General features: G+C 39.4%; 1 protein-coding gene across 1 annotated transcript in view; it reads right to left on the bottom strand.

Moving 5' to 3' along the window:
- GUCY1A3 (guanylate cyclase 1, soluble, alpha 3) overlaps positions 1-9,775 on the bottom strand; it is a 53,574-nt gene extending 43,799 nt beyond the window's left edge. The window contains exon 1 of the mRNA XM_006884452.1: positions 9,416-9,775. Coding sequence (XP_006884514.1) covers positions 9,416-9,670 — 255 coding nt within the window. The 5' untranslated portion in view covers positions 9,671-9,775. The remainder of the gene's footprint in view (positions 1-9,415) is intronic.
- Between the last annotated feature and the right edge of the window lie 5,882 nt (positions 9,776-15,657).

Raw genomic sequence — 15,657 nt, forward strand, 5'->3', positions numbered from 1 at the left:
GGGTGGAGGGACAGCGCAGGAGGGGAAGACTGTCTATGAGATGGATTGATTTGGTGACTGGGATAATCTGGATGGGTGTGTCAGTGGCGGTGCGGTTGGCGCAGGATAGAGCAGGGTTTAGGGCTGTTGTGCATCGGGTCGCTATGAGTCGGAAACGACTCAACGGCACATAACAGCAACAACAACATAGATGACACAACGTTGCTTGATGAAAGCGAGGAGAGTTTGAAGCAGTCAGTGTTGCAGAAGATCAAGGAATGCAGCCTTCAGTACACATTGCATCTCAATATCAAGAAAACAAAGATTCTTACCACAGGACCAATAGGCAGAGTTATGATGGATGGAGAGGAGATTGAAACTGTCAAGAGTTTCATTTTTCTTGGATCCATAATTAACACTCTTAGTACCAGCAGTCAGGAAATAAGGAGGCACATTGCACTGGGAAAAGTTGCAGTCAGAGACCTCTCTAAATTATTGAGGAGTAATGGTGTCAGTTTGTGGACTAACGTGCTTGTGATTCAGGCAAAGTTCTTTCCGAGTATCTGCTATGCATCTGAATGCTGAACAATGAATAAGGATAACAGAAAAAGAATTGACACCTTTGAGCTGCAGAGTTGGAGAGAAGCACTGAACATTCCATGGACAGACAAGAGAACAAAGAGGTAAGTGTTGGAGAGGGTGCAGCTGGAGTGCTCTTTGGAGGCAGGAACAATGACGGTTTGGCTCACATACTTGAAGGTTTGGCTCACATGTTGCTAGGAGGGGTTATTCCTTGGAGGAGGACATGATGTTGGGAAGGGTAAGGGTTGGTGAAGGAGAGGAAGACCCTCAATCAGGTAGACTGACACAGTGACCACTGCAATGGGCTCTTGTGTGTCAGGAAGTATGAAGGTGGCACAGATAGAACAGGATTGTTTGTTCCTAGGGTGCTATGAGTCATACTCGACTGGACGGCACCTAACAACAACATTGATCATAGTCATCAGAACAGAGCAAGGAAATACTGCATGGTTCAAAATTGGGAAGGGTGCATGCTAAGGATGTGACCTATCTACATATCTTTTCAATCTATATGCAGAGCAGATTATCTGGAAGACTGGGCTCTATGAGGAGAAATGTGGCATCAGGATTGGAGGTAGACTCATCAATAATCTGTGTTATACAGATGACATAACCCTGCTTGCTGAAACTGAGGAGAAGCTGAAGCACTTGCTGCAGAGGGTCAAGGACTGCAGCCTTCAATATGGATTGAAGCTAAATATTGAGAAAAAGATTATCACCACTAGGCCAATTAGCAACATCACGATGGATGGTGAAGAGATTGAGATTGTCAACAGCTTCAGTTTCCTTGGCTCCATAATCAACACTTTTGGTATCAGCAGCCAGGAAATCAAAAGATGAATTGCACTGGTAAAGTCTGCCATCAGAGACCTCTCCAAAGTACTGAAGAGCAATGATATCAATCTGGAGACTATGATGTGCCTGATATAGGCTGTGGTCTTTGCAATTACTTGCTATGCATCTGAGAGCTGGAAAATGATTAGGGATGGGAGAAGGAGAATTGATGTCTTTGAGCTGTGATGTTGGAGAAGAGTATTCAATAAACCATGGACTGCTAGGAGAACAAACAAGTTAGTCCCAGAGAGAGTGAAGATAGGCTGGTCCTTGGAGACAAGGATTCTGAAGTTCTGTCTGACATACTTTGGATATATTGCAACGAGGGATCAGTCCTTGGAGAGGGATATCATGCTTGAAGGGGTGGAGGGTCAGCGCAGGAGAGGGAGACCCTCGGTGAGGTAGATTGATTCAGTGACTTGGGTAATGGGGGTAGGTGTGTCTTAGACAATAAGATTGGCACAGGATAGAGCAGTGTTTAGGGCTGTCGTGCATAGGGTCATTATAAATTGCAGGCCACTTGACGGCACATAATAACAACAACCAAAAAATGGGAAAATGGTACTGACTTTTGTTTTTGCATTCCACAAAATACATACATGTAAATGTGTGCAACTGACATTTCCCCCTGGAACTTTATCCAGAGGAAAGTGAAAACAAAAGTTAGAGTGGTTATTAGGAATTCCATATTCTATAAGAGCTAATTACTCTTCCATTAGAGTTTCCATTAGCTATATGAAGCAATTAACAAAATACAGTAAAAGTCTGCTTTAATGAAATGGATTAGGAATAGTACTTTCAATTTTCAAAGTGTCCATATAGTCTAGAAAATAAATCTTACATTTATTGAAAGAAAATAGAAAATCTCCTGCAAAAGATTCCTTTACTGTTGTGAAAGCAGAGATGAGGAAGGTATGTATGCCTGATCCCAGCTTTGATCTCTTCAAGTACCTCATACAGATGTGGAATCTGGCCAGTTGGAAAGACTGAAGTCATTAGAAGAAGAAAGGAGAAAGGATCTCTTCTCTTTACTGGGGCTGGTAGTGAAAATATATTTCCTGGTTTTCCAATTTAAATCAGGACTTGTTTTCCATAAGGAAAATGTGCTCACATCCTAGAGAAAGCATTGATATCATGTTGTTACGCTGCAGTTAGGTGCAGTTAAGTCAATTCAGACTCATCATGACCCTAAAGTATTAAACATTGCCTGGTCCCGCACTATCGTCACAATCATTCATATGTTTCAATCCAAGGTGACATCCTTGCTTTTTGAGCTCTTTAAGTAAGTCCTCGGAAATAGATTTGCCCAACATAATAAGTCTTTTGATTTTTTGACAGCTGCTTCCATGGCTGTTGATTGTGGATCCAGTAAAATGACATTCTCTGCAACTTCAATCTTTTCTCCATTTATCACGAGGTTGCTTATTTTTCTGTTTATGAGGATTTTTGTTTTAGGTAGGGTACAAGCTGTTCAGCAGACTACTTAGTCTTTGATTCACTATTAAGTGCTAATCCTCTTCACTGTCAGCAAACAAGGCTGTGTCATCTGCCCTTCAGTCTAGTACAACCCATACCGACCCTATGAACAACAGATCTGAAACTTGTCCTATCCTGTGCCATTCTCACAAACTCCTACAGATTCAAACCCATTGCTGCAGTTGTTGTTTCAACCCATTAGCAGAGTTTTCCTCTCTTTTGCTGGCACACGAACTTTCCTTTTTTGAACAATATTTTTTAATTAATTTTTTTAAATTAATTTTAATGAAAGTTTACAGAGACTTAAGGTTTCCAGTCACTCACTGTTGCACTTTTCTCCCTGCCCGCCTCCTCCGCTCCAATTCACTCTTCTTGAAAAGTAAAACTCTTTCATTGTTATGCAATTCCTCTCCCTAAGTCCACTCCACTTTGCAACCTTCCTTCTGGACTCCTGTCATGTAATAATGCCCAATCGTATATCTCTTTTAAACAGTTCTCTCCCTCATCTGTTTCAATGCAGTATATCTCATTTCTCTCCTCCTTCTCTACCTTCCCCCAGCACCAATGTCAGTCCTGTTTTACAACAGTGGCCCTATGCAATATTTGTCCTTTTTTGACTGAGATATTTCACTCAGCATAATGTCCTCCAGAGTCATCCATTTTGCATGATATTACATGAGTTCCTTGTTTTTCAATGCTGCATAGTATTCCATTGTGTGAATATACCAGAGTTTTTCTATCCATTCGTTTGTTGATGGGCACTTGGATTGTTTCCAGCTCTTCGCTATTGTGAACAAAACTGCAATAAACATGGGTGTGCGTATAACTGCTTGGGTGCTGGTTATGGTTTCTTTAGGGTAAATTCCCAGTAGTGGAATTGCTGGGTCAAATAATATTTCTATTTGCAATTTTTTGAGAAAGCGTCATACTGCCTTCCATAGTTGTTGCACCATTTTACACTCCTACCAACAATGAATAAGAGTTCCAGTTTTTCCACAACCTCACCAGCATATGAAGTATCCCTCTCCAAGGAATACCCTCTCCTAGCAACAAGTCCAAAGTATGAGATAAAGCTTTTCATTTTTGCCTCTAAGGGGCATTTTTGCTGCACATTTGCCAAAACATATGTTTGTTTTTTTGACAGTCCATGGGATATTCAGTACTCTTCTCCAACATCAGAGCTAAAAGGCATCAATTCATCTTATATCATTGTCCAGCTCTCATATTCATCTGCATATATTGTTTTTGCTGTTGTTATGTGCTGTCAAATCACTCGTCGCGACTCATAGTGACCCTATCTATCTGCAATAGCCCTAAATTCTGCTCTACCCCTGTACCATTCTTATTGTCTCTGACACACCTACACCCATTACCCCAGTCACTGAATTGATCCATCTCATCAAGGGGCCTCCTCTCCTGCGCTGTCTTTTTATCCTTCCAAGCATGATGTCCCTCTCCAAGGACTGGTCCCTCCTTGCAACATGCTCAAAGTATGTCAGACGAAGCTTCAGAATCCTTGCCTCCAAGGAGCAGCCTGGTTTCACTCTCTCGAGGACAAAACTGGTTTTTACTCCTAGCAGTCCATATAGAAGGCTGTATTTTGAATCTTCTGTCAATGTTTGTTCTTCTTCATGTAATTCAGTTCCTTACTATTGGTGCTCTAGTACCTGTGATATACCTTGCAACCAGACTCTGAGATGAGACAAATCCACAGTAAAGCCAGGAGCAGAATCTAAGTTTTAAGACGAGCTGCCACAGCTCCTTTTGGGGCTTTAGGTTACACAATCAACCACTGGAGGGCTGCTACTGAGTGGCTTCTCATATGCTATCACTTATGGTGGCCTAGTGGTAAGAACCTAAGATGCAATCATGAATGCTCATGGTTCGAATCCACCAGCTACTCCGCAAGAGAAGGATGGCCAGTCTCCTCCCATGAGATTAACAGCTTCTGAAAACCTGCCAGAGGGTCAGCTACACACACACAGGCTGGTTCTAACTCAACAGTACTGAACAATAGTAACAACATTTCATAATATCACTACAAACTCTTTAAAGACATGAACCAGGATTGTGAAGTCAAATCCAATTCAGAGTGACTCTACATTTCTGAAGTATCTGAGGCTCTAAATCTTAATTAGGGAGCTCTGGTGGCCCAGAGGTGAGAAGCTACACTGCCAACCCAAAGGTAAGCAGATTGGACCCACAGACATTCCTTGAGAGGAAGACAACCTCTTTCTGTGTCATTAGCTGCCTCTGAAAACACACTGGAAGGTCAGCTATGAGTCTGTTCTGACTCAATGGCACACATCAACACACAAGTTTTCATGGGAGGAGATTGCCCGTCTTTTCTTCCTGGTGGACTGAACCAATGAACTTTTAGTTAGCCTTACAACATGCTCTGCTCTGTACTGTGGCGTCAGAACACCTCCTTATAAACATTAATCCTGATGAACTTATAGGATTTTTTAGAAGAAATATAAAGGAAAAAAATATTAAATAATACTGTTGCAGAAAAAACAATGAATTATTAATTAGAGATTTATTTTCCAGCTCCAGAATTATCTGTTACACCTTAAACAAGTGATCAAATTTTCTGCCTCATTTTTTTTTTTAAAATGAATAGTCTGGATTAAGTGATCAATTGTTGTTAGGTGCTCCTGAGTTGAGTACGACTCATAGCAAACCTATGAAGAAAAGCTCTGAAGCCTATTCTATCCAGTGCCATCGTCACAGTTCCTGACAAACAGAGCATATTGCAGCACTCACCATGTCAATCCACCTGGTCGAGGGGCTTCCTCTCCCTTGCCAGCCCTCTACCCTTCCCTGCATCATGTCCTCCTTGCTAACCCTCTACCCTTCCCTGCATCATGTCCTTCTCCAAGGAATAGTCCTTCCTAGCAACATGAACAAAGTGTGTGAGATGAAGCCTAATTGTTCTTGCCTCCAAAAAAGCACTCTGGCTGCACCTTCTCCAAGACATATCTGTTCATTCTCTTGGCCATTCATGGGATGTTCAGTGCTCTTCTCTAACACCACGGCTCAAAGGCATCAATAATTCTTCTGACATTGTTATTCACTATTCAGTTCTCAGATACATTGCTAGTAATCGGAGACTATGGCTTGAATAAGAAGCACATCAAACTCAGTTCATATAGTGTCATATTCATACTTCTATTTCTTCTTACATCATTGTTAACACTCCATTGCTAAAAATTTATCAAGTTAATTTACTTTGATGGTATCTAGTAGTTTATAGTATTCTCATAATTGTTCTTATTTCTGTCAGATTGGAAAAACGTATTCCTCAAACTGACATCACTACTTGTCAATGATTTAGAAAGGTCTCTAACTGCAGATATTCCCAGTGCAAATGCATCTTCTTATTTCTTGACTGCTGGCACCAAGGCTGTCAATTGTGGATTCGAGCAAAATGAAGCTGTTGACAGTTTCAATTTCCTCTCCACCCATCATGATGCCGTCTACTGGTCCAGTGGTAAAAATCTTTGTTTTCTTGACATTGAGATTTCATACAGAAGGCTCCATTTCTTGATCTTCTGCAACAAGTGCTTAAAGTCCTCCTCATTTTCAGCAAGCAAGATTGTGTCATCTGCATAATGCAGATTATTGATGAGTCTCCCTCCAATTCTTATACCATATTCCTCTTTATGGAGTTCAGCTTCTTCCTCTTCATAGAGTCCAGATTCTCAAATAATTACTTGAGAAGTAATCAGTAAGTTCCTTCTAATATTTAATGTTCCATCACTCTGGAATGACATCTTCAACTACTAAGTTAGTAGATGATAATATATTCAGCATTTTTTCTCTAAGAAAACAATTATGGCGTTTAAAAAACTATATGGCATTGTCAAATGCTGTCGTGTATCTCTCTTTGTGGCTTGTTAACACTGAAACTAATAGCAAGTTAGCTGAGAAAAGAATAAGTTAAAGAGAAAAAAATACCCTGTAGATCAATAATGAGTAAAAGTTTTGGTACCAGAGATTGAATATATCCAACTTGATGTTATTCCTTGTCTCAGCTAGAAATAAAACTTCTAGTCACTAACACCAAATAGTCCTCCACCTCCTAGAATTCTCAGGGCCTTGACTTCTTCGTGACATGAGACTGTGGTCAAACCTTGATAATTATTTTAATGAGCCCATAAACAAACCACATTTAATAGTCAGTGTTCACTCAGTGCTATGGAGGCAAAATCTACTCGCAGCTGATCTTTGAGTGAGTTTCTGGAGGCTAAGACACTACCTGTCCTCCCTCTGTGGGGTCATTTGTGGATTCACACTGTCAATGAGGTACCATCTTCAGGATAGCAGCTCAACTCTTTATCCATTAGACTGTGAGCATACTTTATATTTAGCACTAGAAATGGTTTAACAGAGATTTCAAAACGTGCATGATGCCTACGGCAGGAATTCAACATTTCCCAAACCAAGCAGTGAAGTCAGCATGATAATGACAGGCCTCAGCAAGAGTGATCCGGCTTCCCCATCATCACCATCTGCTCCTCTCTGCACTCGCCCTATGCCTGCAAATGAGACAGCCAACTGTTCCCCAGACTGTGCTACAAAGGAACTATCCAAAAAAAGCTATATAAACTGATTCCCAGCCAAAGCTGGCTCTCTAGCAATTGGAGTGACAATAATTAAGTATCTCCATTTCAAAGCCATTATCTAAAGCACTACTGTGCTAGTATCTTCTACTAGAATAAGCTCCTTCAAAACTCTCTCTTTATCCTAATGCATATTTTATCCTGTTAGCTTCAGCGTAAAGTTCCTTGTTAGTTGTTCGAGTTCATATTGCTTACAGCAAATATTGTTCTATCAGAGCTGTATGATTTTGGTCAAGTCACTTATATTTCCTTCTACTTCTTGAAGGTGAAAGATGTCTTGTTCACAGCAGATCTATCTGTTCAGTGCTATACAGAGAACAGAGGACTTGTATTAAATAAAGGAAAAATTGTCAGTATGCTATTATAGCCAGAATCTGACTTTATCTAGCAAGTTGAACTTGGCTGGTGGCAGAGAAATTAGTGAGTTGTGTTGCTAAACCCAAGGCCATTCATTTGAATCCACCAACAGTTCCAAGAAAGAAATAGGAGCAGCCTCTTCATGCTTAGATTTAAAGCCTCAGAAACCTGGAATGTAATGAGTCAGAACCAATTTGATGGCAGTGAGATTGTGTTGGTTTGAGTAAATATTGACACAGAGAGGAAGATGTCATGAGCACTCTCAACTGTCCTTTTCTTTAGCCCATACAGGGAACTCTGCAGGTTGTTAATATATAAGGCCCATTGCTTTTATTGCTTGACACTGTCAAGTTGACTCTGACTCCTAACGACCCTGTGAACAACAGAGCAGTACCTTGTCCTATTGTACTCCATACTCACAATTCACCCACGCTCAATCCACCGTTGCAGACACCATGCCAGTTCATCTCATTGGCATCTCTCTCTCAATTTTCTGACCTTTCCAACATGATGTCTTTCTCCAAGGGCTGCCCCAAGTATGTGTGACAAAGTTTCCTTATCCTTGCCTCAAAAGAGGAGCCTGCTTGCATTTTTTTCCAAGACAGACTTGTTTATTCTTTTGACAGTCCACAGGATCTTCAGTACTCTTCTCTTATGCCACATTTCAAAGGATCGATTCTTCTTCAGTCTTTCTTAGTCACCGTCCAACTTTCAGGTGCACAGGAAGGAACTAAAAAAAGTTATGTATAGTTTGGATCAAGTGCACTTTAGTCTTTAAACAGACATCTTTGCTCTTTAGCAATTTGAAAAGGTCCTTGTCAGCAGATTTTTCCCAACATAACATGTTATTTCATTTTTTGGTTGCTGCTACCATGAGAACTGATTATGGTAATAAAATACATGGCCTATTCAAGGTTAATACTGGGTCTACAAAGTTTCCTTTACTGTAGACTGACGGACGGTGTCTAAAACTTAACACATGGTGTCCGGAGCTGTATCAGGACTCTGACCCCACAGAGCAAGCCAACTCATGTTCAAACAGAGACTTAGGATTCAGAATTTCAGAAAAAGGGATATTTTCACATTTCTGCACATGAGCAAAAAGCACACATGATACCCTTCAGTATTAAAGGGGGAAATTTAATTTTAAATTAAGTTAAAATGACATTCAGTTTAGTTAAGATTTTCTGAGTAGTTATGGTATGCTAAAAACCATGCTGTATGATTCAACAAAATAGTCATTGAAGCACCAGAGGGTAAGTATTCTTATTATAGCCATTTTGCAGATGAGGACATTAAGGCTCAGGAAGACTGAGCAGATGTTCAAAGCTATCAGGCTCCTAAGAATATTCCTTTGAAAGAATATAAATTTTAAACATTTTAAGTACAATTTAAGTATACGAGTGTTTTAAATAAATATTTTTCTATGTTTCAAGAAAATATCCTATATTCATTATAGTCTTTGAAGTGAGAAAGCAACTGTTTATGCTCTCATTTTGCACAATATTCTTTCACAGTTTCAAAATGTCAAAAAAAAAAATCTCTAAAGGGCAAGAACTCACCTCCGGGAAAATCAGTTTGCAAATACTCTCGGCCAAAGTGTGAAGATAGACTCGGCTCCGACTGGTCTTTCTTTGAGGAAGATCTCCTTGGACATTTTTCTCAGGAACATCCTGGCAGACGGGGGAAGCTGCCTTGCTGCTCTCTGTGCCTCCAGCAGCATCCTCAGCTAGTTCTTTTGGAACCTGACCCGGAGTCAGTAAGGAGAAAGGACACTCTCCTGTGATCTTGAGATCCTTCAGTTTCGTGCAGAACATGGTGTTGGTAGCCTCTCACCCGACTGCCAATCTCCTGGGAGCTGGTCTGTGTATGTGAGACCCACAAAGAGATGCCACTATCAAATCAAGGATAATAGTGACAGGAGCATCTAAGGGCAGGAGAAAGAACAGGAAAATGAGTCACTCTCTTCACACACACACACACACACACACACACACACACACTCTCTCACTCACTTAGGAAGTCTAAAAATGACAAATGTGAAAGTGAAGCCCATAAAGTCATATGCAATTGTCAGCAGAAAACAATTCTTTTGGAAATGTCCATTTAAAAATGAGCAGAATATTTTAGTAATTTAAAAAAAATTCATAATATGCATCTTTTAAATATACCGAATAGAATGTAATTTCCTCTGAAATTCCCTCAAAGCAAAGTACTGATTTCCACTTTTATAACTCATTTGATTCAGTTTCAGTTCACAGGAGTGGAATACCACAGTTTTAAGAGACGCTAAATCTAAATCAATCTTTTCTTAGTGCTGACAATTTCTATATAATTTCATTATGCTAGGCATTCTGAAAATACAGAATAATATAAACTGGTACCTTTATGCTATCCTAGCATAAAACCTTCAAAAAGAAAACAAAACAAGCAAAACAACAGATACTACTTCACAGTTATATATTTTCAGAACTGAAATATCGACTTGTCATTAGAAAAATATTATTTCAATTGAGAATGATAACTGTAAAAATAAGAAAAAGCCGCTGGCCTACAAAATGAGTAAAATGGCTCTAAAATAATGTAATCAGACTGAAAGCCTCTTTATCTTCTAAAGAACAACCGATCACGAGGTGGATGTTCTGGGATTTGCAAGGGTTTCTGAAAAGCAGTCTAGACAATATTGGGGCAAACTGAGAAAGTCTTTCATTGTAGAGGCTCACTTAAGCCAAACAAACGTACAGGCTGATGTATTTTTTTCTCACACATTTGCTTTTGTCAATTCTCACTCAATTCACAGCCCATTTATTAGTCACAGAAACATTTGACTCATGAATTCAGCTTATTAACAATGATAAACTCTCGATTAACTGAACCTATTGGCTATTTCCACTCATGGGGAAAACCCCAAAAGACACAAAAAAGGAAAAAAGGTGAAAAAGTATCTTTATTTTTCAGCACCTGTATGTGTCAGGCACAGTATCAGGAACTATATTTACACTTAATTCTCCAAACTCATTGTCACTTAGTCAGAACTTCCTCAGCTCACTCTCCAGAGGCTGAAAATCACACAGGAGCTCCAGTGGCAAGAAGCTGTACTGCAAATCAAAGGCACATGGTTCAAATCTACCAGCTGCTCTATGAGAGAAAGATGAACAATCTCCTCCTGTGCAATTAACTGCCTCTGCAAACCTGCCAGAGAGTCAGCTATGGGTTGGTTCAGACTCTACAGTACATAAAGCAACAACAACAAGTCACACAGGAGATTGCCTATACTTCTCCAGAGGAGCAGCTGGTGCATTTGAATCATCAGAGAAGTGCTGGCTTTGGGGAAACAATGCAACTCCTATGGACTATAACATTAGCGCTCCCTATAAGGTTATACAGGGCTTATTTGTAGGAAGTAGAGAGCCAGCCCTTTCTTTCTAGAAGATTATTGGTGGATTCCAACTTTCAACCTTTTAGTTAGCAGCCAAACGTATTAACCATTTCCATCATTAATTCTCTTAAGAATCATTTTATATTCAGAGCAACCACATGACACTAATATTATTCTTGACTAAACATATGAGGGATCATAGATCTAAGTTTTGGTCATTTTCCAAACTCACAGAGGTAGGGTTCAAATTCAGGTCCAGTGGACTTCAGAAACAAACATTTCCAATTATCCAAAACTCACATTACCAAATTATATCAATCCCTAAATAAGTAGATTAATAAGCAGAGACTAGTTTAGTTTGAAAATATAGTTTGAAAATTTGTATAAAATATAATCAAGCATTAAATCTCCTGCTCACTGGCCAATGGTATTTGGCTCATGAAGGATTTTTTTAGGTGCCACTGAGCTGAGGAAGACCCATAGCAACTCTATGAACAACAGATTGGAACCCTCTCCTATCCTGTGCCTTCTTCACACGTCCTGCCACCCTCCAGCCCACTGCAGCAGTAACTGTGTCAGTCCATCTGGTGGAGGGTCTTTTTTGTTGGCCCTCCACCTTTTCCAAGGATGATGCCCTTCTCAAGGGAATAGCCTCTCCTAGAAATATGCTCGAAGTATGTGAGACGAAACTTTATCATCTTTGCATTCAAGGAACACTCTAGCTGCAGTTTCTCCAAGACATACTTGTTTGTTCTTTTGTTCATCCATGGGATATGTAGCACTCTTCTACGACACCATAGAACAAAGGTATCAATTCTTTTTCCTTATTCATTTTCCAGCTATCAGATGTATAACTAGTGACTGAAAAGACCATGGCCTGAATCAGATGTCCTCAAACTGACATCACGACTTCTCAATAATTTGGAGAGGACCCCGACTGTGCATTTTCCCAGTGCAATGTGTCTCCTAATTTCCTGACGGCTAGTACCAAGGGTATTAATTGTAGAATTACGAAAGAGGAAATCGTTGAAAATTTGAATATTTTCTAGATCTATCATGATGTTGTTTTTAAGCTCAATGGTAAGAATTTTTGTTTTCTTGACATGGAGATGCAATCTATATTGAAAGCTGTATCCTTTGATCTTCTGCAGTAAGTGCTTCAAATCCTTCTCACTTTCAGTAAGCAAGGGAGCATCATTACCTAACTCAGGTTATTGATGAGTCTCCCTCCAATCCAGATGCCACATTCTTCTTCATATCGAGTCCGGCTTCTCATATAATTGCTCAGCATACAGATTAAACAGGTAATGAAGAGAAGTTACAACCCTGATGCATGTCTTCCTTAATTTTAAACCATGTTAGTATTACTTCCTTTGGATTATTTCTACTCCATATTGATTGCATCTTAATGTCAAGAAAATACAAATATGTGTTGGAGAAAGTATAAAGGTTCACCTTACATACTTTGGCCATGTTGCTAGGAGGGACTATTCCTTAAAAGGGGACATGGTGAAAAGGCAGAGGGTCCGTGAAGGAGTAGAAGACTCTCAACCAGATGAATTGACACAGTGACTGCTGCAATGGGCTCTAGTGTGTCTGGATGTGTGAGGAGGGCACATGATAGGACAAGGTTCAAATGTGTTGTTCATAGAGTCACTGTGAGTTGTACTGGACTTGATGGCACTTAACAGCAACAGTTTTTCCTTGCTTTGTTCACACAACAACCTTTTGGTCTAGGCATAGATTCCTCTTGAGAACAATTAAGTGTTCTAGGATTCCCATTCTTTTTATTGTTAGCCATAATTTGCTGTGATTCACACAATCAAATGTCTTTACATAGTCAATAAAGCATAAATAGACATTCTTCTGGAATTCTTTACTTTCAGCCATCTGACATCAAACAATAATATCTCTGGTGCAAAAACAGCTTCTTCCAAATCCTGCTTGAACTTCTGGCACTTCCCTATCTATGTACAATTCTAGCCATTTTTTAAACAATCTTCAACAGTATTTTGCTTGTTGTTGTTGTTGATTGCTATTGAATCAAGCATGACTCATAGTGACTCTATGAACAAAAAGACCTAATGCCTTTCCATAACTATCATCGTTTCTCCAAGTTCATAGAGTTTCCACAGGCATGTGGTTTAGAAAGTGGATGCCCCTCCTGCTTCCAAACCTGTTTTACAACTGGGAGTTCCACCAAACACTGTCCACATTAGGAAACCATTCTGCTATTTGATATCCCCACGGCACAAGGTTCAGCATCACAGCAAACCCAGGTTACTTTACACAGTACATTGAAAAAGAGTCATGTGCAAAGTGAAAGAGTATTCCTCCAGATATAACAGTAATAGTCTCGTTTAGCAGTGGTTAAGTGTCGTCAAGTCAAAATGACTGAGAGTAAGCTTTGTACAAGAGACCTGAACTCTGTTCTATAACTATCATCATTTCTGTACATTTATAGAGTTTACAGTGTTTGTTGAATATCCAGAGGCATTTAGTTTAGGAAGTGGATGTCATTTCTGCTCCCCAGAATGAAAAAATCTGGAAGCTCATCCAAACATTGTACATAATGGGTAACCATTATGGTATTTGACATGACTATGGAACAATGTTCAGCATCGTAGCAACTCCAAGTCGTTCAGTACAGCAAATAGACAAATGGTTGCTGTGTAGTTTAAAGAATATTCATCATAAGATTAATAAATTTGGCCTGAGCACCCTACAGTATTTTAAAGCTCCACCCTTAGCAGGGCTCCACCCTTCGTCAAAGGCATGAGGGCCACCTGCTGTTTTTGGAGGGGTGAGGGGTAAGAACAGTAACACATATCAAACACAACCCCAAAAACTTCCCTTACGTGACCGCCATCAAGACGAAGAGTGCCATCGAGATGCTAGCTAGCAGAGATATTAATGATATTGTTCAATAGTTTCCAGATTCTTTTGAATTGCCTTTCTTAGTAATGGGAAAAACCATGAACCTCTTCCAGTTAATCAGCCAGAGAACTGTCCTTCAAATTTCTTTGGTATAGACTAATGAGTGCATCCATGGCTGCCTCTGTTACTTTAAACATGTCAATCAGTATTCCATCAATTCCTGGGGACTTACGGGGGTTTTTTTTTGTTTGTTTTTGATGGGTTGTTTTTTGGGTTTTTGTTGGTTGGTTGGTTGGTTGGTTGGTTTTCACAGTCCCTTCAGTGCAGCTTCAACTTCCTTCTTCATTACCACTGGCTTCTGCACATACGGTATTTTCTGAAATTTTCCATGTCAGTCAGTTTGGGTTTTTTGTTTGTTGGTTGGTTGGTTGGTTTTTTGGGTACAGTGACTGTGTGTATTCTCTTCATCTTCTTTTGATGCTTCCTGGATCATCTAACATATTTCCCATAGTATCCTTCAGTATTGTGACTTGAGGCTTAAATGTGTTTTTCAATTCTCTCAGCTTGATAAATACTAAGCAAGTTCTTTTTATTCTCTAATTTTAGTTCTCTGTACATTCCATTTTTTATACTTAGCTTTGTCTTTTCCATCTGCTCTTTGAAATCTTCTGTTAAGCTCTTTTACTTCAGCATCTTTTCATTTTGTTTTAACTTTTTGATACTTTTGTGCAAATCTCAGAGTCTTTTCTGACATCCATTTAGGTTTCTTTCTTTCTCATTGGTCTTAGTAATGACCTTTTGCACTCTTCATGGATCATATCCTTGATTTCGCCTTCACAACTCATCTGGTCTTCGATCATTGGTGTTGTGTTTCAAAACTATTCTTAAGATGATTTTGAAATTTAGGTAGAATAGACTCAGTATCATATATTGATTCTCATGGACTTGTTTCCATTTTCTTCAGCCTCAATTTGAACTTTCACATGAGTATCTGATAGTCTGTTCCACAGTCTACCGCTGGCCTAGTTATGACTTCTAACACTGAGCTCTCCAACCATTCCTACCACAGATGTAGTCAGTCTGATTCCTGTGCAGTCCATCAGGTAAGGACCACACATAAAGTTGCCACTCATGTTTATAAAAAAAGGTATTTGCAAATGAGTAAATCATTGGACATATAAGATTTGATAATTCTATTTCCAGCCTCATTTCTTTCATCAATCCATACTTCCTTACTACCATTACTTCTTTATTGTTTCCAACTTTTGCATTTCCAGTCATCAATTAATGCATCTTGGTTGAATATATGGTAATTTTTGGACTGAAATATTTGGTAAAAATTTTCAAGATTTCAGAACATGGAATGTACGAAGCATTAATTTTAGAAAACTAAGTTGTTGTTGTTGTTGTTGTGTAATGTCAAGTCGTTTGCGACTCATAGCGACCCTATGTACAACAGCCCTAAACCCTACACTATCCTGTTCCAATCGCATTGCTTCTAACACACCCATCCTAATTACCATAGTCACTGAATCAATCCACCTCATA

Source organism: Elephantulus edwardii, unplaced genomic scaffold (genome assembly GCF_000299155.1).
Source record: "Elephantulus edwardii isolate Elephantulus edwardi_28Jun2011 unplaced genomic scaffold, EleEdw1.0 scaffold00034, whole genome shotgun sequence".
Classification (NCBI taxonomy): Eukaryota; Metazoa; Chordata; class Mammalia; order Macroscelidea; family Macroscelididae; genus Elephantulus; species Elephantulus edwardii.